This window comes from Ciconia boyciana, chromosome 2, assembly GCF_034638445.1.
Source record: "Ciconia boyciana chromosome 2, ASM3463844v1, whole genome shotgun sequence".
In the NCBI taxonomy this organism is placed as follows: Eukaryota; Metazoa; Chordata; class Aves; order Ciconiiformes; family Ciconiidae; genus Ciconia; species Ciconia boyciana.
Window position 1 is genome coordinate 167,044,418 of NC_132935.1, and position 26,982 is coordinate 167,071,399.

Genomic DNA, 26,982 nt, shown 5'->3' on the forward strand with positions numbered 1-26,982 from the left:
GACTGAAGTTTAGAGCTTTCCAGTCAGGAGGTGAAACTCTGTCCTAGGAAGTCACATAAAAGAAACTCTTCAGAAGCTTTATCAGACCAGAAAAAGTTGCCCCTTCTCTCTACCAATAAAATTCTGATCTTCTGTCATTCTAGCTTGGACTCCTTGGAAAAGCTGCAACACAGACTTGAGAGTAGGGAAAAAGAAACCCAAACTAAAAGCAACCTAATCTTTTCTCCTAGTTATGAATATCTTCAGTGGAACAAAGGCAGATCCTGATGGAGTTGGGTAAGATCACTGCAAGATAAAAAGTGAGGGGTTAATTAAAGGCTTTCAGATATTTTCCAAGTCCTTCCACTTCCACATTGCCATATGGAGAAATGATATATTTGAAACACAGGGTATTAAGTGGAGTTCAGTTTATACTACACTTAGCTGTATATTGTTGAGCTCAAGGGACAGTAACCCTCATTTGTAGCCTCCAAATGAATGTGATGGATGTGATGCTGTATGCAATAATCTAAAAATACTCATGTGTGATTGCCATTTAAACGAAAGCAGGTAAAAGTACTGAGTAGTTATAGTGGACTCCTGAGGTTGGTTTCCCATGTGGATGCATAGATTTAACTCAATAGCTGACAATAAAAAGAAAAAACAAGAAAATAATAGTTCAGGAGGACATACACAAGCAACACACATGATGATTTGACAGATAAGTGTTAGCTTTAAGAATGGCATCTTTAGGAAGATACCAGTATTTCAGGCCAGCTGAATTCAAAATATTATAGAAAATTACAAAAGCTCTTTTCTGGAAAATCCCTTGTCATGGTCTGAGAGGCTCAAGAGAGAGGGACGGAGAGTATACAAAGTCACTGGAGCCTCACAGACCCAAACCCACATAAATGTTAAGGAAAAACTTAGACATGCTCTCAGAGCATTTTTGTTATTTGCAGAGAGATTGCATCTATAAGTAAATCCATTGCCTCTGCTAATAAACCACTATCCTAAATGCTACAGCTATGCTAAAGAGGCTATTGTGTGACTGCTATCATTCTCAGACAGCAGATGATGAAGGGAGGCATCAGGGTTCAATCTAAAGCTGTTGTTCACAGGATCATGAACAGGTCCAGGTATGAAAAAAGTCAGGTTCCCATTGGGAACAAGGGAGGCTGGAGGCTTGTGCCAGGGCTGCTCCTGGGCTGGCCGAAGGACACAAGAAGTGTCCTTCGGCCAGCCCAGGAGCAGCCCTGGCACAAGCAATCCTCATGACCAGGGCAACAGATATATCTGCACCATAATTTAACACTACTAGATTTATCAGCTATCACACTTAAATTCAGTCATTATGATCAGTCTTTTCTTCCTAAATACATAATCCTATTATATTGCCCCTTGACCTATGAAGCCACAGATCAATTATCATTACTGTATTTTCAATGTTGCATCTAGACCCTGCCAGGGTTTCCCCACCACCGCAGAGGATTTTGATGGCCTCACTAAGTAAGTTTTGCCTGCATGGAGGTCTATTGTCAGATTGTCCATCTCCTTCTTGTTACTTGGAAGGAGGGGAAGGGAAAGTGCGCGTGTGCATTTATTCAATGCTCAGTCCTCCCGAACCATCTGTGGCCTTTAGATATGTGTAATCAAATGTAATTAGGAATAAACGTTGTTAGTTTTTCAAAGCCCAGCCATGCCTCAGGCAAAGCAGCAACACCAGTCGAGCCTAATTAGAAGGGGCATTTAAAAAAAAAAAAGACCTTGAAAAGCAGCGTCTTTTACAATTTTTCTTGTCTGCTGCTCAATGAAGTGAATAAGACTCCTGTCTCCAGCAGCTATCTCCTTTTCCACTGGGGATGATACCTCTGCTTCCCCCCCATCACCACTGACAGTTTCTGCCTGCCTGAAATCTGAAATGAAACAGAAACAAAGCAATCATGATTTTTTTTTATTTTTAATTAGTTAGAAGAGCCAGTGTCAAACTGTTCTGACCTAAAAATGCAACTTGCCTGGGAATGATTTAGTGTTTTGGGGTTTAGTTGATGTTTTACAGCCCTGAGTGTTCAATCTCAGTTCAGATCCAGCTCCTTACGGAGTGGTTTCTGCCTCCTCCCAGCCCTTGCTGGGCACTTGGAGAAGCTGCAAAGGTGATGCCGGCACACAGCACAGAGACCTTTCTTCAGTGCAGTCTGAGACACACTGGGATGGGGGAGACATGCCTGGGCTCCACCACACCTGGGGACATGCCATCCAGTAGGGTTTGGGTGCCAAGTCTTTGGCATAGTCCAGTCTTCACTGGAAGCAGATGTTGTGCCTCCACAGGTAGGGGAACATGCCATGGTGGATGATAAAGCAGAAGAGAGGCGGGGGTACTGTGAACATCGTTCAGCCTGGTCTCCTACTTTAGATCCCTGCCCCTGCCCCAAGTAGGGTCTGAGTCGATGGAAAACCAAAGCATGGGGCAGTAATGGGCCACCAGTCCCTGTTCCAGCTCCTGCTGGGAGCCATTTGATCTCTAGGACATCCCCAAATCCCCTTGTCTCTCTTCCCTGCTGCTACTCCCGGACATCAAGCAAAGAATTGGATGTCAAAGGTGGGATTTACCTGCTCTCAATTGGGCATCTAGAAACTGGACACCCAAATCTGAGCTAGTCATTGTAGGCTCTGCTAATAATCACTGAGGAGAAGTAATAATTTATTCATCAGATCAAAATAAGTTTCCTTAATGGGATGAATAGCCCACTTTCTCTCAATCATAAATAAACTCAGAATAAATAGCTTAGGCTTAATTACTTGTACCACCATTTTTAAGCACCTAAGTAAGGGTAGATGCATTTTCTTTAGAGGGAGAGATTTAGCCTGAAGGTTAAGACACAAAAATACGCCTCTACTGTACTGGCATCAAGAAGTGATCTGGGTGCCTCAGCTTCCATGGGAGATGTAGTCAATGCAGTCAGAGACTAAGGAGCTATTCCACTGCCCTGTGAGAGACACCTCAATCAAGAGTCCATCTTTGGTCTCAATATTCATCATTGGTATTGGCTAGGAGTTGGTTTCAGTTGCCTAAACATAGCAGACTAATCTTATTTTAGGCACTGTGCTGTACTCTGCCTGTTTTCCAGCTGCTGCTCCAGAGAGTGCAGGTCTTCCATAAATGTTACGTGGAATATTTACCAAGACCTGTGTCATTGTCTCCTTTACATTTAAATTTAGTAGCCTCAACTAAGCTACAAGTTTCTCTTTTATATAACAAGATCATACACTCTTTCAGCCCAGAGCCTCCTTGTTATTCTTTTCTGCTCAATTCTTTTTCCTCCTGGAGCCCCAACTTCTTCATATTCCTATAGGCACTACCCAGACAACTAAGTGGTAGCAACACTGTAGTGAGGCTAACTTCAGGTGTGTTTGCATCATTTTCTTTGATTATACTCTCATCTGCTTGCCCTCAGAAGTCTTCCCCTGTTGAATTGTTACCCGAGTGTTGCTAATGCTGCTTCTTGCCTGCATTTGCTGTTCCTAACATCTTCCTTCATGTAAAGATGACTCCTCTGAAGCCTGATATCTTTTGCAGAAGTCTTCTTTACTGCCTCCAGTCTTCTGGATTCTTTTGTTTAGTGCAACTGCTTTGCATAGATAAAGCAATGCTGTTAGTCTTCATACCAAATGTAACCTCTTTATCCATCTGTCCATCTTCCACTTCCGGACCACGCCTGGTGGCCAAGGGCACAAGGTCACTCTTGATGGAAGCAGAAATTTTTTTTTTCCCCCTCAGGGCTGCATAAGAATCGCCTTGTCCCAGTTTCATCTCTGCTGCATTTCACCTCCTCACATCTTTTCCTTTTGTCCCCAATCCGATCATTCTGTTATCTTGACAGTTATTGCCAAGCACAAATCAGCAGTTCCAATTTCTTGAAGCTACTTAGAATGACTTTCATTAAGATGGTTTTTTTTCCCCCCACTGTATGTGTCATCTCCAAAAGCTGAGAGGACCAGATGTGGGCCAGTGTTGCATCTTTCAACCTACTTGAGAGTTTGGACACCTTGTCTGGTCAGCATGTGTAGTAATGCAATATTAGACATCTGCTACCGAGTCCCAGTGCACGCACACAGGCAGTTGCCATAGATCAGCTTATCCATGATAATTTGCTAGTCTGTGGTAGCTTGACCATTACACTACAGTAATTTCACTGCATATTTCAGCCCCAGCATTCAATGCTCTCTCTAAGAATATGAAGAAAGTTACAGTGATTAAACCAAAGTACCTGTATGAACAGTCAAGACTCTGCAGGAGTCTTGCTTCATCCCTTTTTCCTTCGCGCTTTTGTCTCAAGTGTGCTATACATTTTGCTAATTTACTTTATGTACCGGTTCACATCAAGAGCTTTTGTGAAACCAAGGGAGGTGACAGAGATCTTCAAACTTGTTTCTTCCCTTCAATGCCAGTTCAGCCTTGTTTAAGGTTATGCTGTTCCTCATCCACAACTTCCTCCAGAATTGTCCATAAACTGGTAGCAAGTGTTCCAGTCACTAGCATTCCTGCTACTGATGGTAAGCACACGCTTCTACAGTGATCCAGAGTCCTAGGCTGTCCTCCTATTGAGGCACACAATTGCTGTAGCACTCAATATGTCAGCAAATCCCTTACCTTTCTGTCTATTTACCTCTTCCCCATCTTTTTACTAGCCCAACAGCTGGTTCATCATTCCTGCATGACTTAGACTGGAGAACATTTAAACATCAAAATAATGCCTACTACATATTCCATCTCTGTGAAGGCTTCTTTGTAAATTGTGTAGCAGTTAGAGGAGGATCCTGCAATCCATTCCGTTTCCTAGAGAGCTATTGATCTGTGCCATGATCTTGAGAATATTTTTTAATTGTCCATCTCATCTACTCTACTCTGAACTAGGAATATTACTTCTGTTGAACAAGGGTGATGCATCAAGTGCTTTGAGATCCCCAGAGCAAAGAGACTAACATTGGAAGGTTTGACAGACAAAAGAGGCAAGGATGTCTGATCCCACAGCTCTGTGCCTAACACCATCAATGCAGATTCTGACTTTGGTTTACTGCTTCTGATTACAATTATTCTGCTGCTGCAGAATTAATCCTATACAGAAGTCAAACAAAGAAATGAACACATCCCACTCTTGACTCTTGCTGGAGACAGGCAGAGAGGGCAGCATTCGGGACTCAAAACCTATGTGTGCTGTAGAAAACCAGTACCATCACTTCCAAGCCATGGAGCTGTAGGTGGGTTCTTGCTCCCTCACCTTCAGATCTGCAATTTGCATTCTTTTCTACTTTATTTTATCCTGGATTCTTTGACGACGCAACGCTTATGGCTATTGCTGATTAATTATTAACCATAAAGTAAAACAATCTGCTGAAGATCTTCAGGTTCTGGTGCATGACATACCCCATAGCTGGTCATGAGACAGGGAACTAGGTACATGACCCACAAGGAGTTGCTGTCCACAGCTGTAGATAGGGAATACACCCATAAGCATGGCTCTCTTCAGAGCAGACCCTCGTGAGAAAACACACTTCTTGGATGTAGAGAAATGCTACAGCCTCTCTCTTGTCTTGGGACTCTTCATAGCAGACCACTACTGCACACGCTGAGTGTTCCACCATAGTCCAGAAAGCGTGGAACATTGTGTTGCTGTGTACAACACAGGCCTGCAAGTGCCACAGCAAGGCAGATGGCAGGAAGGACCATTGGCAATGTGCAAGGCTTGACTGAGCAGGCGGTACGTGCATTATAACCCTCAGAGCTGCAGCTCCCCTCTCTGCCCTATCGTTAGGTCCTTTGGGGACTTGCTCCTAAGGCTGTCTAGAACAATAGCTACAGTCAACCTTAAACCTCCAGCCATCTACAGAGCTAACACTTCACCTCTGCTCCCATCTGGCATAACCCTGGCAGGACTAACACCAACCATGTGTCTGTTTGTCTCCTCTCTCCTTTCCCTTCTGGATGTGCACTTAAGACTTACCCAGGTATGAAGACTTCCAGCAGAAACCCCACAATTTCCTTTTCTCACCAGTTTTCCTCTTTATATCTGGCTCACTTTCCCAGTTGCCCATCAGAGAGAAGTTTGGAAGAACAGACCCATCCTTTGGAGAGCTGAGCTTCACAAAATGGCAAAATCATGCCAACTACTGCAAATGAAGTGTCTCCTGTGAATCAGATTGAGGCTACCTGTCGTGGTTTAAACCCAATGGGCAACTAAGCACCACACAGCTGCTTGCTCACCCTCCCCTACAGAAATCAGAAAAAAAGTAAAACCCATGGGTTGAGATAAAGACAGTTTAATAGGACAGCAGAGGAAGATAAAATAGTAATAATAATAATGATAAAAGAATGTACAAAACAAGTGATGCACAATGCAATTGCTCACCACCCACTGATGCCCAGCCAGTCCCTGAGCAGCGATCACTGCTCCCTGGCCAACTCTCCCCAGTTTCTATACTGAGCATGACGCCATGTGGTATGGAATAGCCCTTTGGCCAGTGTGGGTCAGCTGTCCTGGCTGTGCCCCCTCCCAGCTTCTTGTGCACCTGGCAGAGCAGGGGAAGCTGAAAAGTCCTTGACCAGTGTAAGCACCACTTAGGAACAACTAAAACATCAGTGTGTTATCAACATTATTCTCATACTAAATCCAAAACACAGCACTATACCAGCTAGTAGGAAGAAAATTAACTCTATCCCAGCCGAAACCAGAATACTACCCTAGAGGTTAACTCCAGGATCAGTAGTAAGTAAAGCTGTATCCAAGGCAGGAAGTAAACTTAGACCTCTGGGGTCAGCACTTCTAATTAGACAAAATTTTCTGAACCTAAAACGGTGCCCTGATCCCTCCCCAGGGCCTCTGTCTACTGCAGCTTCTTCAATTTCTCTTCTTTGTTGCTGGATGCTTTGTAAGGAGCAGAAAGAACTCCTACAGTTGAAAAGGGAGATCTTTCAATGTCAAGTATCACAGATTCCTACTTCTTTGATTGTCCCAGATGCCTCTACAAGACCGTACCACTCTGGCCAGACATTCTCCCTGTAGCAATTCTGGTTTTGGAGCACTGCATGCCCCATGGCCAGTCCCTGCACTATGGGAGAAGGTGGCTGTCACAAATTGCAATGATATGTGGCCGGGTGGTACTGAGTAGCCAACACAGCTTGGAAGAGACTGACTCAGACAATCCTATTCAGCACAGATGGATTCTGAATAGGATGCCCCTGGGAGACAAAGCACTCCAGACACGGCAGGAAGCATCCTTCATTAGGAAGAGACTAAAATATGGTTTGTATTGCACAAATAGGCAAGTAATTGGAGAGCAGCTCCAGCTCCAATTCACTTTGTGGTATCCATTACAGATGTGTTTTAACAGCACTTTCATGGGCTGAGAAGGGAAGGGCACTGCAGGGAATCAGATGTGCCTGTTTAGGAGATTATTTTTTTTTTTTTTAGAAATGAAGTGTTTTCAGCTTCTGTCAAAAAGTTATTGCCAATGCAGATCAGGTCCTACATTCAGATATAAGGCAATGAAGGTGTTTTGCTAACAACCCTTCTGAAAGGTCACATTAACTCTATGATTTGCTGCACCACAACACATCATAACGCAAAGTTCATTGGGAGTGAAGGGCTGTTAACCTCTGATTTTCTAAGCCATCAGCCAAGCAAATAAGTGCTGCTTGTTGGTATGTGTGACCCTACCATATCACCACTGTACTGGGACCACAGGAGTTGGTCTAGACAACCTGTTTCACTAGGAACATTTGTCCTCGTAACACACCTGTGAAACATGTTCAACCCCATTTCAGAGATGGGGAACTGAGGCACACAAGAACTAAGGACTGGATCTGCAATGAGACTTAGGTACCTTGTTTTTCCAACACCTAGCTACTATGGAGGCCATCAGGTCCTTGTCCCGGTTCCATCTAAAAGGTCACTCCAGAAAAGTTTCTTCTACCAGGTATCTGTAAGGCTATTTGACCCAGGCTCTCCCATAGATGTTGAAGATCTACTCAATAGTCAGTGGAGCTGTGGTTGCAATTCACCTCATCTGAAGTACTAGCTAACTCACCACTAAACCACATAAGGAAAACTAACACCATCTTCACAAGATAAGGCTGTCATTATTCCATTTTTTCCACCTGTTTTCTCTTTCCTCCCTTGCACTTCACTTCTAGAGCCTTTTCAGGAGCTGGAAATTAGAGTGCTGTTCTTGTTGCATCAGACACACTCCCCTCTTTAGCCAAATCCCCTCTCTTTTTGAAGACATGCACTAAACATGTCGCATTACCACATCTTTTCTGACCTTTGATACAGTACAAGCCACAGAATTTCATTCAAAGACCTCTCTGTTAGCCTGAACAACTTAACTGATCAAGAAGTGCTTTCCTGAATGACAACCAGGCTTAACGCAACATCTACAAGACAATTTAAGAGCAGGTTTCTTCAGTCAAACTTGTCATTACTGACTCAAAATATAGAAGCAAGACTACTTAAAAAAGGTACTGTTTATGAATGAAGAAAAAAAAAACCCAGAACTCTCTCAGTTCTTTTTTATGTTTCTTTTTAATTAATTACAAATTCATTTCAAGACTTGTTTAATGGAGACCGCCACTAAAAAACTGGCTTCTTCAAAACAAATATGAATTTAAAGAAAAAGTACACTTACAGCTGGGAAAAGTCCACTTAGTTGTAAAAATAAAGGTATTTGTAAGGAACAGAGGTGTTTGGTATCATGTCTCCTAGTTAAATTACTTTCCAGATCACAATATACATATATATGTGTATAAGTATGAAAGTACAAAAGGAACCTGCAAGCCACAACATAAAAAGACATGAAACAGAACCACCTTGCCAGCAGGCAGTCTCATGGTTTATTCACATGAAGGCAAAAATGAGAGAAGCCAGGACCTTCCTCCTGGCCTCACAGCACAACTGGATTGTCTCTACACATTTAATGTGTTCTCAAGTAATGCAAGGGCTCTCAGCAGATACAGGTTACCTAAATTCTTCATTGCAAACAGCTGTTAGTTCACTACTTTTATTGATATATATATAAAAGCAATAGGATCCCTGGTTTAAGCTTTAATCTCAACTCCGTGATGATGTCTGTGTTGTTTACTCTCCCTACAGCATATTCTCCTTTCTGCTATGAATCTTTCATACTGCTGGAGCTGTGAGAATCAGAGCTCTGGAATCAGAGAACTGAGCCTCTAGCCCAGAATGACCCATTATGAACCATTTTTCCTTGCATTTCATGGAATCTGACATTTGTGCTTTCTGACATTAACTTTACAGGGTTAAAGCAACGCTATTGAATCTGCAGTACTTAAATGCAACTGGAATAGCCATCCCAAATTCAGCTTTGTTGTTTTGACAGCTAGAGAATATGCTGTGGGGGAGTTACTGCCTGCACATTGTACAACCCTTCAAGGGTCCATCAACTCATCATTCCCCAGTGATAATGGGATTTAAATCAAGTGTCCTTTCTCAAGTTATAGATGAGTTCCAGCATCTGTCCCTGTATCAAATCCATATGGCATTTCCCTTCAAAAAAATCTCAATGCAAAAGTAGGGAAGCAGCAATGTTCCTCTGTTGCTAGTGGGGAAACTGAGGCACTGGGTGCTCATACGACATGAGGCAGACAGTGCAAGGTGTAGATATGAGATTTCCTGATTTTCTTTCATACCTACAGATGATGAAGTCACTGCTGTGAAATTGCTATGAAGTCTAGTGCAATTTGGGATATCCTACAGTATCTGACATGAGTACAGGAGCTGGCACATACGACACAGTGCAAGACCTGTGCCCTGCTGGGTGGGCAGATGGAGGGTACTCCACAACACCTCAGACAAGATGAGATGCCTGTGTTTAAAAGGTTGCATCCTACCCCCACTCACATCTTTCAAGCCAAGAAGCTATGAAACAACATGACAGAACTGCAGATTACCCACGTTTCCAAGTCCTCCTCCCCTCCAGAGGAGCATTCCCTGTCTAGAAAGGGGGTGTTAAGGCAACATCAGAGTGCAGATGTTCAGAGCTTGGACATGAGCCCAGAGAGGTACATGCCTGGAGGAGCTCCATGGTAGGACGACTGGAGACAAGATTCACATCTTTTCTTGTAGCAGACCCAGAGCCAGCCCTGCCTGCAGGACAGGTGAGCCAGGCTTGGCCAGGGCCATCTCTGCCCAACAGACAAATGCTCTGCCCATATAGCAGCTATAGTGAGGCCAATGCAGAGCAGACAAGTTACCTGGTCCCTTCCTGCGCTGCTCCTTCAGGCAGCGGGGTAGCTGTAGGCTGTGGCAGTTACTATGCAGTTAAAGAAGTTGGGAACCAAGTGTACACCATGCCCTAAGCTCTGCTCTCAGGCCCTGTGAAGTCTGAGCAGAGAAAAAGGGACCTGTGTGGGGTCAGGAAGGGAATGCACACTAAGGGAAACAGACCCAACAGCTTTCAGCACCTAGCCTGAGCCAGGGAAGCAGCTGCACTATTCTGCTGGCAGGTCTTCAATATAACATGAAGAGAAAAATAGAAACAACCAAACTCAAAGGTCAGCATCAACTGCTCTCTCACACACAATAACTTCTGTCCTCTTTGATCTAGCAGTTCTTCTGCAGTGTTTCTCCAGGGTTCAGGAGAAAGGCAGAAATTACTCTTCAGGCACCCAGAGCATCCTCCTCCTGGAAGTTGGGCTGCTGAGGCCAGCTGCGAGATAGCACAACAAGGGCTGACCCCCATCCAGTGGGGCCTGCTTTAAGCCAAAGCTCTAGTGTTTGGCCCCTGCCTGAACTACAGCCTTACCTGTGCCTGGCCATGGGCTCTGCTGAACCTTGAACCTGCTCCATCACTATGGACGTGTCTGGCAGTCTTGGCTCTTCACTCACCTTGGCTGCCACTCTTGGCTTGCCATGCTCCCCTTGTTTAGGCATGGTGGGATGGGGTCTTGCTGGTGAGACCACTGCCCTGCTGTTTGTGTGGTCTCCCTCAGCTCCCCATCTTTATGGAGCAGCTGGCTCTCATTGCGCCCCGACATTTAGCTCTTTTCCTCCTTCCCTTCTCATCTAGCCCTAGCAGAGCAGATACCACTGCAATGCAATGTGTGGAGAAGTCTTTTCAAAAAAAGCCATGTTGTACTTTGCAGCTGAGTCTTAAAAATATCTTTTAAAGATTACGGAATTGGATAATAGATTAAGGAATGCAAATTATAAGAAATCTCCTCCTGATCCCAGGAGATGAACTCTTTAGAAAAAGCTGGGACTTTAAGTAATAACAGTAAAAAGATTTGCTTTGTAGTCATGAAAATTGGCAATACTTCAGATAAATTTCAAAATGGCAAAAGCTTTAGATACAAGCTCTTTAGTGAAGTCTCTGTTCCTCAAAGATTTCCAAATTGTTGGGGGGCCAGTAAACTGGGGTCCACCATCTCCTGTGCTGTTGACATCCTTCTGACTGTTTTAGGGACCCTTGCAAATCTTAAACCACATTTCTTTTTTTTTTTTCTCCCTCTTTCCCAGGCCACCACAGAACCCCCAAAAAAGAAACCGGACCCTGTCACTTCGGAGACGGTGGTGATCTGGGGGCTGCGCCTCTGGCAGGTGATTGGTATCTTTGCCATCTTTGTCCTGGCAGTCAGTAAGTCGTAATTCTCTGCCTTGCACCAACCACAACACCACCCCAAGTAGGACCCGTTCCTGGAGGACTACAGACCAAATGGCTGTGGAGGTCACAGGCTGAGGCTCTTTGGTCTCTGGCATCGCAGGGCTACATACAGGGGTTTTTGCAGCAGGGAAAGGCAGGTGTGGTCTTTGAAGGAACCACAGATGGGCCACCATGGCTTCATCTTGTAACATACTGATCAACAGGTCCTAGCTGGTGGCATCCCAGAGAAGAAAGACTATCAGGCTGTGCCACAGCTGGGACTGTTTTCAGCTGCAGTACCACATTCAGGCCCAAATGCATGTTATAGCCGTGGTCCTGCCCTGTCACACCACCATACAAACCATATGTGACCTCTTGTGGTGCTATCCCACATGCTGAGATAAGAAGCCTCAAGAGATCTGCAGTCACAGCCAGATCTGGCGTTAAGGTCCCCAACTCCTATTCTGGGTGCCAAGACTCCCACTTCATTTTAGCAGGGCTTTCAGGACTTAAAAACCTCCTTTTCTTGGACCCAGGCACTAGGAAGCCACTGGCTCAGACCTGGTGACTGCAGTGGGATGGGTTCAGACGCTCTCCCAGCACACTTTGAGGATCTATCTGGGTATGGCCGATTCACCACCCAAGTGTCTTCATCCAGCTTCATCACCTTGCAGCTCACTCTCTGGGAAGAGCGTAAGGCAGCGTTACTGTGCATTGCAAACTACTGTCATGAGCTTCCTTACTCTAGGACACTATCACTTAGGTCACTATCATAACCCCATCGAAATTTAAAGGAAGGATCTTCTGCTCTCTCCCTGAGCCAACTATAACTTCATACAAAAAAATAGATCAGTTTGATATGAATCAAATGTGATAAATCCATTTCTTTCCCATCTTCTTGTTACTCTCTAGACTTTTGCAAAGTACATAACTAATTAATTTCTTCCAGCAAACAAAGTTACACTGACTCATCTACAATTCCTTTGAACCTCCTCTTTTTCCTGTTAGGGACAGGTAAGCAGAGGGACAGAGCCTGTCCCCAGTCCTTGAGGGTAAATCCCATCAACTCAGAGATGCCCTCAAATCCTTACCCACTCCAGGAAGGACATCATCCAGCCATATGGACTTAGATGCATCTAAATCTTCTGTGCATTTTTTACCATTCTCCTCTCATTCTGGCTTGTGGCCCTAATTACTTTTTAAAATTAATTTCATAAGAGGAGCAATGAAGCATTTTAAAGTGACTAAAGGAAGGCCTTGAGTGCCCTAGCTTTCTGCATCACTTCTGCTCTCATTACTCATAAGTGATGAGCACTCTCCAAAATAGAGTGGCCACATGCAAGCTCCTGGTGAGGAACAGCCACCGGCAATGCTAACCCTGACCTACAAGCAGCCATGGTATAGGAGAACATGGGTTTGCTGGGCCAGCTCTAAAAACATAGCATTACAGACCACTGATTTCTAGTGCTCCCTGTTACTTTTTCATTTGCTGCTAAAGCTGCATCTAGATGTAGCCCTCATCTACTCAAAGAGCATAGCAGTCTGTGTGTTGTTGTCTCTGCTGGTATTGGGTGAATCAAGTCACTTCTTGTTGCCACAGCCACCTCTCTGGCTGCTGTGGGTAGCCTGTATCATCAGTCCTTCCCTGATAGCCTTCCTATTATATTCCCATGCTCTGTTTAAACCAGACATTCACATTTTCAAAGCAGGTACAAGTGTTTTCCTCTGTTTTCTTTTCCCCTCATTGCCCTTTCTGGGCAAACACTGCACCCTACACCCAAAGTCTGAGGGATAACTACTCCTACAACTTGCCTGCTCTCAATCAATGAGGCTTATGTTAATTCGTCACATGCCACAACACCCTTTGCAAACAATCACAAGAAACTCCACAGAGCAAAGTAAACATGGCCAAGTATTTAACCCTAGTGACTCCATACACCACGTGAAATAGGCATCAAAATTAACAGCAGGAGCTTTAGAATGCAAATAAACAAGTGAAGGGGCTTATTTAACCATTTTTTCTTGGTTTGGGGGCATCGAATTGTAAAGAAATTTTCGCCCAGTAGGTCTGATGATTATTTTGTTGTTTGTTAGAAGTTGTCTCTGGCATTACCAGGTTATTTACGGTCAGAAACATGGAAAGTCTGCCATGCTGGCAAACCAACACATCAGATGATGCACTGCTTGCAGAAAAGAAGCTAAGGATTTTTTTGGTTGCCTAAAAATATCAGTTGCAAGAAGCAAACATCCATGAAAGTTTACTCATCTAGTGACAGCCCAGAAATTAAATGTATTACAGAAAACAACATGCAAAGAAAGTTACAGCCTGGGTATTTAAAGTACTGAAAACAATGAATTATGAGAAACTAAAATACATTTAAGGATCTGTGTTTAGACGAGCAAACAAACAGGTTATGTGCAATTCAGTAAAGTAACATCTGCTTTAAGGTTTGAGTTCCCATTAACACACACAGGTGGTTCAACAAAATCAGATTATTATGTCAGCCTGCTACAGATATATTACTGGAGAGGTAGGCAAGTATTTGCTAGGAGATAACAGGGTTTTGGCTTGCTGAGTCTCAGAGTGATAAATAGATTCAGTGCATCACTATGGAGTGGAATGGAGTCCACTGAGGTCTCTACTGCTCTGTTACAGCCTTTTTGTTTGAAGAAGCTTTCTTTGAACGAGCAGAGGGGATTTGAAAGCAGCCATACCAGCTCAGCCAGCTTTGTGAAAACAATAAGTATTTGGTGAAGACAGCAGCTATTAACCAAGTCTGTGATCAAGTCAAAACAAGGCAGGTTCAAACTTAATGACGTTAGAATAACTGAATCATACAGTAAGTTCTCACCAATTTCTCATATCTTGCTCCAGCAACATCATACTCCTCCTTTGCTTTGCGATCCCCAAAGCACTGATGGTTCCCCAGCTTTACCAGCAAAGCTTCAACTCCCAGGAGCAGGCGCAGGTTTTTCTGTGAGTGAGCTCTTGGAGGCTGCCTTGGTATCAATCCAGAAAACTAGGCAACGTTCTATTTTTCTAGTGGGACAAGAGCTGGAGAAGAACTTTAGTATGGCTTCCTTTTCCTGGTTCTAGGAGCACCTTCCCAGCCAGAGCAAGAGGGTAGCACAACCCTCTAACAGCACTACCCCTCTGCACTAGGAGACAGAAGAGCAGCCTTTCCAGGGCTTCTCAGGGCCTGCACATGATCCCATTTACCAAGGCAAGTTTACCATCTCACCTTGTTATCAAGGCTTTAAGGGTGTGTCTACTTCATCATGTGAATTCAGGTGAGGAGTAAATAAGGATGAGAGAGGAATTGAGACGCTTTTAAAGGTAATGCCCCTAGCTACCTCACTGCAGGCGACTGTGGAGCACTTGAATTGAATTCCTTTCAGTTGAAAAGGAAATAGAAAACAGTTGCCCCAGAAAGATATGGTCCCAGATATGCATGATAATTGCTAAGAACAGCCACAGGACCAAACTAGAGCTACTCCAGAGTACCCCCACCCCTGAAATGCACCAAGTGTGGATGGCAGATCCTCCATGCTCTTCCACCCACAACCCTGCTCCTGCTGAGCAACAGAACTTGCACAGGTAGATGTGATCTAGGTGTTGTTTCCAACTCGTGCTCCTAGTAACTTCCACAAGATGGCACCATCACATAATAAAAGGCAGGAAAAATAACCAAAACACTCTTACATTTCCTTATTTAATGAGAAAAAAAAAAAAGAGAGGTTAAAAAAACCCACATAAAGTCATCTTATGTATCAACACACACCACTGAAATGGGCAAAAAGTCTCTGGGGAGATATTCTAACTCATAAAAAGGTTTTTGGGTAGGTTACAAACCAAGTGGGATGCCTCCTAGCTCTACCCAGCAGAGACCAGAAGAGATGAAATGTTTGCACCCCTGTTAGCAGAAGGCTTTTCCGTCTCTCCTGTAGCAACTGATAGCTAGCTTTCTCATACGCCATATGAAAACATCTCTCTGTTGGACCCGTCCATCTCCATCTTCTTCCTTTGTTTCTGCTCTGTGATAAGATACATCAAAAGAGGAAAAAAAACTTTGGGAGTAAAGCAGCCCACAGTAGAAAATATAACTTTGTAGCACATGCAGAACATCATCCAGGTGATGCTGGAGATATAACTCTCATGGACGTGCTGAATCACGACACAATTCGTATTCGTCTACTAAATTATCAGGAATGCCAAGTCTTTTTACTACAACTGGAGCAGGCACATGAGAGCTCATTTTTAAAGCGAGCACAACCTCTACAGGGAAAAATCTGGAAAGAAAGGGAGGAAAAAAAGTTTCTCTGATACCACGCAGAGTAGGCCAACTCACTGTTGCTCCTCTGCCCCCAAGATTTCAGCTCAGTCATTTTTGTCCTTGGTTAAAGGAAACCTTCCTTTTTGGGTATTTGAATCAAGCAGAGCAAGTTTCCTGACAGTGTGCCTTGAAATCCTTATCAGGGCTGCCTCTCGGCACCCGGCATAATTCAGCCACTCCCGATGGCTTCTCTGAATGCTGGTTCATAGAAAAGAGACCCCTTGCAGGCAGAAGCAAAGACAACAGTTGCATCTTTCTCTTTCTTGGAGAGACTTTGATGAGATAACAACGGACAACTATGATGAGATTAGCTGTCAGGAGGGGTTGATTCACTCAGGAGCACTGCTATCTGATTTCTTGGTCTGGCTTTTTTTTTTTTTTTTTGGTCCTGTGAAAGCTGTAAATGGGGAACTGAGGCCCAACACTATCACCCTGATAGGATGGGATTGAGTCATAAACTTGGAATCTTGCACAGCCTGTTTCATCCACAAAGACTGAGGACTTTGCACCAAAAGTATTGTTCTTTGCAAACGGCAGTGCTGTGATGGAGGAGGGGATGGTCCTGATCCATCCCTGGGAGAGCCAGAGCCAGCAGCCAAGGCTTGCCCAGTGTGCTCTCCATTGACTCACCCTTTTCTTTGGCATCACAACCACCATCAACCTTTTTAAGTAGCCCTGTGGGCTGTTTATTTTCCTCTCTGGTTGTTACTTTGGTTTCAAGGTCTCCTGATTTCCTTGTTTACGTACAGCCCCAGGTCTGTTGACAGCAGCCCACCAGGGAGGATGCAGGCAGAACCTCTTTGAGTAATGCTCCACTGATTTCTGCAGACACAATCCAACGACTGGATCTGGATGCAGGGCAAAATGCCTTGACACCTCTGCTGGCATATCCCTCTGGAGTGAAAGGAGGGCATGAAGAGGGTGATGGGAGTAGAGACAGTGCTGTGAAGAGGCAGCAATGCCTCTCAGCTCCTGCCCAGAGTCCTCCTTCTTTTGTATCATGCCAGCTTGATGTAGAGTGTCAACCAGATGTATTTCAGGTGCCACAGGCAGGGAGAGACCCCTTTTCTTATCCTCCTGTTTTGAATCTACTCTGTTGAATGGAGAAAGTAGGGTGGAACTGTGGCAGGAGGTTCCCACATGGGGTGGGGTTGCAGCAGAGCTGTTACTGCATCCCACTGCAGTGTTCCAGGCAGGAGCTCGTGCCTTGTGCTCAACTCAAACTGAAGACCAAGCTGGCTTTGGATGGTGCCCAGTTATTGTGCCAGGAAAGAGCTGAGCTGCCTAAGCTGGTGGTGGACTTTAGACCATCTTGTGCCCATGAGTGGAGGACCTTTAATTCATTGGTATTATTCGGTGATGGCGTTTTACCAGAACAGCTCTTGGGCCATGGAAACAGGTTTGCTTACTGCACGTCCTTACATGTAGTCCACACCAGGTCTAGTACTACTGGGAAGTAGGGCTTACCTGGATGAGGAGTGACAAAGTAGTGGACTAAAGCAGAAGCTGATTGCAAAAGTAGGAGACTCAGTTCTGATATCTTTTTCCCTATCTTTGTGTTCTTCTGCAAGGCCTACCAGAGATGCTTTCCCATTCTCACCTAGGCCAGTCAAATAGTAACAGGTAGCCCCCGACATGAGCATCAGTAATTTTTCTCCTGACATATAACCACAGACATGAAAGCTTGAAGAAGCAGGTCTGTCATCAGGATCGATGTTTGGGAGTCATGAATGCAAAGCTTTTGCTTATCTGCCTGTGTAAGCTGGGAGTCTTTCTCCTGAACCTATCAAAGGTTCAAGAGGAGTATAAAATAGTGTGAGAGTACAAGGGAGGCTCACACTGAACAAATGTGTTCCCAGGAATCAAGCATTATTTAACAAACACCAACAAAGCTGTTAAACATCTTGAATGCAATTAACAGAGTGCAGTTTAATTTGAAGTGTTAGAGGTTTTATTTACCAACTTGCTGCGGGTGTTGAAATATAAATGCCAGGCAAAAGATTTACACTATTAAATAACCATTACTTTTTGGAAGGCAAAACTAGCCAGATGTTTCCATTAATGTGCAGAATTTCTAGTGAGGCACAGATAATTTAGGCTGGGTCAGGGATGTTTCACAGGGTGCTTTCTGACAGAGGCTTTAGCATCTATCTTCAAACACTGCATCACCAGCAGCCCAGCATACGAAAGAAACACTCACCAGGGTACACAAAATATTATGTGCGTGCAAGGGGAGGAGTACTGTCCTCTATCACAGAAAACATCACTTGGGAAAAGGGATGGCTCTTACATGGAGACAATAGGTTGAGGCCCTCTTTTCCCCTCAGTCTAAGTTCTCACATGGAAACCTCTTATCACGTGAGACATTTCCTTCTGTTTTAGAGCTGTCCTGCACTTGTGTGCCTACAAAATAGCCCAAGCCCCCAAATTTATTGACACCAACATATGTAGCTGAAGCTGAGCACAAAACAGGGTGCTTAAGAGAAAGTTAAGTGTCTTTTACAAAAGATGGACCATTTTTTATGTACTCCAGTTAATAACAAGTAAATATCCTTTCTTCCTGCTTATTTTGATAACAAATAACCTATGCTGTTCTTGTTTTGTACAATAAAGTTATCTTAAACTTCCATTATGCATGTTCACACGCACGCCCCAGGCTAGTACAAAATTTGTTGTGACACCTATTAGCTAAAAACCATTGGAGATGCTATTGCCTGAAGCTGGCTTCTCTTAAATGTGACAGCTATCAGGTCACATAGAGTAGGCTGTGTCTGGAGTCTACAAGTGGAAGAACTGGGGTGTTGGACCATGGTGGGGCTCCAAAGCAGCTCCTCTGTGTGGGTGTCCCCATCAGCTGGAAGCCTAACCTCCTGCTTCCTCTTCCCTCTTCCCATGACACCCTCCCACTTGCTGACCATTCACGGTCAAGGCAATGGGGTGATGGAGTGCAGATTTGTGCGCAGGCGGACTCTGGCATCAGAGATGGGGGTTGTGAGGAGAGGCTGCATTGCTGTATGGCACGGCGCACGAGGTACAGGTGTGCTTGAGATTTGCTTGGGACAAGCGAGTATCACTTGTGTATGGCTTTATGGCTCTGAAAGTGAAAGTCAGATTTGCAGCCTTCCTCGGCAAATCCACTTGGTTAACTCTTCATGTTCTGATTATTACTCTTGTTATTTCAATAGACCATCATAATTTTAATTCCCATTTGCCCTTCATGTGCAATTTCATGCCTGACCCACCCCGCACATCTTCTCTACCCGGTGTGGAGAACAGGCACAAGCCACCATCTTGCACAAAATCCAACTAACACCAAACAATAGGGATTTTGCAGATTCCCAGGGCAGGGTAAATAACAGCCCATATCCCTACTTCTCAGCTGGTGTAAATGAATGTAAGTAGCAGCCATATGTTGCTTGCAGTTAAGTATGATTTGAAATCTGTGTGTATCCATAGGACTACATGAGGTCTGGGGATAGGCAGGTCTGAGCTGCACAAACTAGATCCAAATCCGGTTTTGATCTTCCCAAGTCACAAGATTAGCCGAGGGTGTTGGGATTCTGGGTTTTGTTGCTAGCTCTACTCTGACAGAAAAGACAGGCCTAGCTTATAGACTATTTTTTTAATAAATGCCTGACAAGAGGTATTTCTCCTTGTTATGGAACAACCATCCTTAGATCTTGCCTCACACAGCTGCAGTGTTAGCTCCTCCTTGTGACAGCCCCTCTCCTTGCATAGAGGCAATGGAGAGGGTTCAGTCCCAAACCTCTCACCCCCTGGAATGATAAATCCCACCCCTGCTCCAGCCTTTAAGATGGGATGGTGGGGAAAGAAGGTTAGAGAGCTCCACCTTAGCCTCAGGAGCTATTGCACCAGGCATAAAAGACCCCAAGAAAGAGACAGAAAGCATAAGCAATCAGGAGCTTTTTTTAATTAGGGCTTGTGTTAATTAATAGCTCAGAATTCCAGCCAAAACCTCTAATATGAACTTAGTCACTATGATTCATCTCACCTATCTAGAGATGCTTTCAGGGTGGGCATCTAGAGGTGACTAGGTAAGAGAATAAGTGGGAATAATTAATCTATTTGCTTTAGATGTTTCCCTAAGGATGAGATGACCTGTGTCTTCAAGCGCCCTGGCTACCCTGTCTGGATCTACAGGGATGCTCCAGGGAGCTCCCAGCGACTACCTGCTTCTTTTTGTCCCACACAACGTTTCCTAGCTCAGAAATCTAACTTTGCTCAGACCAAAATTTCCTAAGGAAATGCTTGTTCTGATGAGACTTCCAACCCTAACCCATATTTTTCACTGGTGAGTTCAGAATAAACACAAAGTGGCTGCTCTTAAAGCCGTCCTCCTTGCCAGTAGACAGGAGAATAGAAAAAGAAAAAAAAAGAGGTGCAAGGAGCCATGTAGGGAGTGTCTGAATCCATTCAAACAAAATGCAGTGAATGACAGCAGAAGCAAAGATCTATGGTTGGGAGAAAAGAATATAGACCTCATCTACAGTATAAACAAACATTCAGTGACTAAATGATAATCAGTAAAATTTAGTAACCATTATCAGAGCAAAGCAATCAGTTAAGCAATGCAGTTCAGGGTAATGCTGCAGTAAGGAGTTATTTTAATGTATTAGTGTGGGTTAGTGAGAGGTAGGAAGGTTTTTTGACCTCTGTGTGCTGTCCTGGTCAGATGCTTGTGTCTATGTATGAAAACAAATGCTGAAAAAACAAAGGCTTGCAGGAAAAAAAAAAGGCCCAAAAATCCTTACCTGTGTTAGATGCCTGGAGAAAGGTCTTCAAACAAGAGTCTCACTGGAAACACTTTGTTTAGCTTGTTGGAAAGAAGATCAAAAGGCCACTTGACTGCAGCATCGAAGCACTTCAGTAAGAAAGAAAGAAAAAAAAAAAAGGTATTAAAGGTCTTTTCCGTCTAGTGGATAGAAGCAAAAGCAGTCTGGAAATTAAAACCAAGTCAATTCAATGAGAATTTGAGAAATAAATGTGGCAGGGAGGGTGATTAAACTTTGCCACACTCTCTATCCCTTAACAGCTCTCCCCAGAGTAAGGTGGGATTCAATCCAACACAAGTTCTTTCGCTCAGGCAGTAATTAAACATAACCTGTGATGTGCAGAGAGGTCAGATGATGTGATCTAATGGTGTGGACAGACCCTCATTTCCAGACAGCAGGAAAATATCACATGTAGAGGCATAGTTAAGCTTGATGGCTGAGCAAATATTGGAGCGGCCCTGACCCCTTGCAGCAGTTCTTTCAGCATATCCTCAGGGCGTTTTACAGAGGTGGACATGTTTAAAAACATGTTTTGCTTGAAGTCCTATTGGCACAACTATTGGGACTACGATCTAGATCTCTTCATTCTTTGGGTCCTGTTTTTGCTTTCTAGGAAATTAGTACATTAATCCAAGCGCTAGATTTCCATTGAAAGAACAGCCATAGAGTGGGGTGAAATACAGGACTGAGAAGGATCTTGAGAGGGCATCTAATTAGTCTCCAACCTGGACTTTAAATCTGATATTTTTAGCATCTATGTCTGTTTTCGAGAAGAAAGCAGGTCCTGAGTCCCCACTGCCACAACCTGATCCCAAGCCTGAGCCGCAGCCAGGATGCAGTTACATGCCCTGTAGATGGTTGTACACCCTGTAGAGGGAAAGCTTCCTTCTTCTGCAGCCCAGCTCAGGGACCTCTTCTGAGGCACTAGGACGCTACTATCTCAACAATAGCTCTAGTAGCAGCAGTGGCATCTTCATCTCAGTATCTGAACACTCAGGGTAGACCAGTCCTACAAGAAGCTAGCCAAGCACTAACCAATTTTCTTAAGAGTTTAGTAGCCCTCACTGATCATTGCATTATCACAATTAGCCAGTTATTAACACTGCCATGAGTAGCTTGAACAGCCAAAATATGCTAGCTCTTTCCTTAAAGCATCATTGTAATCATATAGTAAGCAACTCTCCAGGCTTCTCTCAGTGCATTTAAACACAAGTGCTGCAGTTAAATTGCCATTGAATACATCTGCATTAATTGCTTGCATTATTAACAATGGAATGGCTGTCTAATTAAGTCAGAGCAGCACAGGCTACTTTGCTAAAAGTTAATTAAATGCTTCATTGGCAGATTGTATTTTTTCAGCTTCAAAGGGAACAAACCTACTGCGTATGGCAGCCAATTTCCATTCAATTTATAAAACTGTTCAGTTCTCAATCATAGCTCTGCTGAAATATTACACCAAGCAGTCTCTGGAGAAGATATTTCATTTACATCTTTCCCAGCTTCTAGGAGAACCAAGTTGTTTCTTTCCTTCTTCTTTTTGTTTGGGTTTTTTTGTTGTTTTTTTTAAATTTACTGCCCAGCTAAACTAGAAGCAACTGTGTTACTGTTGATGAGCTAAATTCACTTAAGTGAAAAGAAAAAAGAAACCATAAACAGGGTAATTTGGCCACATGGATATTTAGTTTAAGCCAATAGAGCTCCTTTCATGGTCTTTTGTGTATGCTCTTAGCTTGCTTCAATTACAAAACAAAATATTTTAGTTTAAGCCAGTGGGAGTAAACACACAGCCATTATTTAGTCACAAGCATCTAATAGTTTATGATGGAAATTATGTATTTAACATTTGCGCTGTTACTGTATTTCAGATGATAGTTTTTTGGGCCACTTCTCAGCTGCTCCAACCTGAATAGTATTGGATATGAATATTAGGAAGACATTGCCCCCTGTAAAAATAATGAAAACATGCTAAAAATCCAGAAAGGAACAAGCGTCAGAGTCCTTATTATTTCCCAAGTCAGCATTTTTTAGTATATGCTGAAGAATGAAAATATATCACTTACAATACCTCTTTTGTCATCATAGATACAAAAAGTTGACTCCTTTAAAATACCCATTTCATAAAGAACCACCAAGTACATTACATTTCACATGATCAGCCTGGTAGAAGCAAAGAAAAACGATTTGATACTTTGTCAGCTTGAATCTTCAGCATGGAAAGAGAATACCGAGTGCAGGATCAGACCTGACTTTTTAATTTAAAACAGAAATGTTCCTTCGGAATAGGTGGCTGAATTCAACCATATATGTCAGGTAACTGAAAATGAAAAAAAAAAAAAGGTGAGAAAATGATTTTTAGAAGTCAAACGGCAAAGCAATCCACAGCATGTTATTGAAAAAGCTTGTATTTTAATTGTGTAGTTAATGGAAGATGCTTATTATCACCATATCAGAAGGCCATATATTATAATATATGAAATACTACATAATACAGAAAATCTGAGAGAACGAAGAGAATTGAAAATGACTCCACTACATTTTGTCGCACAGGATGTTTCTTCTTCTGCTTTATGTAGTTTGATAGCAGAGAAACCATGAATAATGTCACCATTGCAAGCCTTGATGGTGAATATTTTCATGGACCTTCCATGGTGCTAATGGGGCACTGATACATCTTATGGAGATTGCTTTAAGCTCACTGTAGCATCAGACAGGCAATAGTTTACTCAGGCTGCATTTTAGAAGCCGTCTCAACAATTAAAACGAAAGTTGAAATCCTGGAAAGGAAACTGAGACCCACAGCATGAAAAAAAGGGACTAAATATTGCTTGATAGCGGTGTGATTAAAGCATTCACCTGGGGAATAAGAGAATTGGTGAATATTTAATATAAAACAGACATTCAAGGCTTGAAGTCAGGTCAGCTGCCTGCTGGAAGAAAAGCATAATAACAAATTCTCTAGTTACATCCAAGCTAACTGGTCCCCCAAATACTTCATCCTATGGACCCAGAATCAAAAGTGATCAAGTTATCACTATTCAACTGAGTTGCAATTAATATTCCTGCACATATTCATATCCCAAACAAAAACTTTTAGTTTAAGCTGCTTTCTGTGTACATATAACCCTCATGGAGGTTTTTAGTGTTGGTTTTTTTGATGTTGTAATTCTTCTACCCTGAGAACATGGGCCTATCAGTTAACATGCTCAGCTGATGCCATGTCACATACTAAGCTTCAAAGCATTACTTTGATGTTTAACTCTCATGGAAGAGAGTACAGTCCAATTCTTGATCTGTTATCTTATAGGAATGGGTATTTTTAAGCAGCAATCCTCATTACCAACCATCCTCACATGATGGCTAAGCATAACTGGCATCAGACACAGCCAAGTCGGTAGTGAGGAAGCAGGTCTGAGGTGAAGCCAGAAAGTTATGTCCATAGGTGAGGGTCTGGGTCAATGGGACACATAACCAGGCATGGGCACAGCTACAACATCCACTGCAGCAGACCTCCAGCAGGGGCCAGGCGTGAAAGCATCACTCCAAGCGAAGAAAAAGGGAGCCTCCACTGAGGGTTCTTCTAACTCCTCCTTTGAAGGCCACTAGCTCCATTACTTCTCATCCGGCCCTGAACCCAGGCAGCCAAACCCCAGAAAGGGTAATGAGGGCGAGGATGCTCTCAGAACCCTTACAGGCACGTTCAGTTTCCCAGGTTGTCTTCAGAACAAAAAAATCTCTGCTCTTCCAGTGGAAAATAATGTTAACGTTTGCATCAACAAAGGGCCAGGAAACGCTACAGGTTACATTGCTTTCTCGATCACTTGATGGCTAAATTATCAGCGGAGCAAATATAATGCTCCTTTGAAGCAGGAAAAAACTTAAAGTATCTAACAAGCACAACAGAAATGATGCTAAGATAGCTCCAAACTTCTAATATGCAATAAGCATTTCACTCTTAAGTTCTAAAGCATGAGATTCACATCTTCTAACTGAGGGAACAGTTCACGCACCTAATGTGGATCTCTGACGTTATTTAGGAAGCCCTAGGGCACATTATCCAGCCTCTGGCTCTCACTCCAGGGGGTCACAGCTCTTCCACGGTCCTGTGTCAGACTGGTCACTCCAAGCTCTTTTTGTAGTTAATGGGGAGAAAGTCAGCTGCAGAGAATGATTTTTTTGGCATACCTTAAACTTCTGTTTTAAGATGAGATTAATCACCCTGTAGAGATGCTTCTTTCTCTCCATCAGTGATAAAGGGAGCCTGGAGTGACTGAGACCATAATCTCTAGCTTTGGGACACATAAACCAGAAGAGATGAATTCCACCCACTCTGCCTCCTGTGTCTGACCTAGAGGGAAAAGCAAAGATATCCAACAGGCAATAACTTCCCACTAGCAATGAAATGATCATTTCTGGCATCAGTTTCAGTGTCCTAAAGCTCCTGTACCAAAATCTTATTCACTGGCCTATTCTTTTAAAAAGATAATGGCATTCAGTCCAATACTTAGCCCCCTGCATGGCTTGAGCCTCACACTAACCACAGCTTGCAAGGGGGATGGAGATAGGAATAGTACTGTATTATTTTCACATAAGCCTGTTGCTCCAGTGCTTGGTTATGAATCATTTCACATCCCAAGGCAACATAAATCCCCAGTACCTCAGCATAACACTTTATCTCCATTAGAAATTTAAAGAGAGCCCAGCTCATGATTGTCATGTAGCAACTACCATTTTTGTCCTTAGTGATTGAAAAGAAGTAGAACTGCAAGAAATACAACCACCCCTACTCCTTCCTGCAGGGCTAAGCCAACTACTGTGATATTGGCAGGCATTTTGTCCTTGACTTTCAAGGGCATTGACCAATCTCTTTGGGCTTTGCTTGAAAGCTGACAGTCTCATGGTTTATCAATCTCCAGGAAATATGGTGCTAATTTTCCTGGCAAATTTTTCTCAAATGTGAGTAGAGGATTTTCTGGCTTAGCTGAATTCCAGAGTGCTTTTAGAAAAACAATAGATCTTGATTTAAAAGTGGTTAGAGGAAAAGCACGTACCCCATTCTCCCCAATAAATTTTTTCCCTACTTGCTGTCACTGTTAAAAATGCATACTTGTGTCTAGTCTGACCTTGCCTTGAGTCCTTGCCCAGCTAGTGGCTATTTTTTTGTCTGCTAGCCTGAAAAGGTCTGTGCCATCCATTGGTTGTGATGTTGCTGTGGCAGGCTCCGTGGGCAGGTACACAGTGAAATCCTGCTGCCCTGAAGAGCAGGGCAGACCCAGCTGGGTGCTTTCCAGATGTGGTACATTACCCACCTGCAAGCTGCCAATGTTGTGCTGCCAATAACACCATATGGGTACCTTGCTTTCCTTTTGTAAGACAAGTAAAAGCTCAATTACCCTCAGCTTGTTGCTGACCCTCATGGAAGAGCAAGGATAAAAGCATCTTGATTGTTTTCCCAATTACAGGTTATTACAATTTCATGGTTTTTTAGGCAATTCACTTCAGCTTCAGGTGTCTCAGCCTGTTGTGACATTTAGATGGCCCTGAGTGTGATTCCACTACAACACCTCCGCAGCAAACTGTTTAAGGGGAGTGATATTTTTGGCAGCAAAAGTCAGCAAAGGGATAGAGGAGCTGCTACACTTTCCTTGGTAAATTTACACCAACCTCGAAACACTGAGAAAGGTGTTTTACTCCTTTCCTTTTCTCTTTTGTTATATGAAGAGGTCATGAAGAGCTTGTTCCTGGTTAACGTGATCCCTCTTTGCTTAGGAGAGGCTGGACAGGTACAGTACAAACTTTTAGGGAGTAAAATTTACACCAGCAAATGGTCTGTGTGGCGTGATGTGAAGGCTGTCTGCAAAATGGTTTTACTCCTGGTGAATGAGAAATGCTCACACTTGGAACCAAACATACAGATTATTTCTCTCATTTCCTTGGATTAGTCTCAAAGGTCTAATACATTGCTCATGGTGATATAAAGCCAGAGGAGATTACCTGACTTTTGAAGTGTACAGAAAGTTGGATGCTTGCTCCTTTCTCATAGTGTTGATGCGGCATGGGGGAACTCCAGTCAAAATAAGAGACAGGGCACATAAAACTGATCATACAACATCTTTCAAAGCACAAGGCTCTGTCTGCCTGCAGAACCCATTTCCATAAGGTATATAAACAAGGTTAAGAACTTAGGTAGGTTGGAAATTTGAGGTTTTCTTTAGAAGAGAAGA

At 43.3% G+C, this 26,982-nt stretch overlaps 1 protein-coding gene across 1 annotated transcript in view; it reads left to right on the forward strand.

Moving 5' to 3' along the window:
- TMIE (transmembrane inner ear) overlaps window positions 1-26,982 on the forward strand; it is a 37,011-nt gene that overhangs the window by 3,987 nt on the left and 6,042 nt on the right. Inside the window, exon 2 of the mRNA XM_072851634.1 lies at window positions 11,511-11,628. Within this exon, the coding sequence (XP_072707735.1) occupies window positions 11,511-11,628 (118 nt within the window). The remainder of the gene's footprint in view (window positions 1-11,510; window positions 11,629-26,982) is intronic.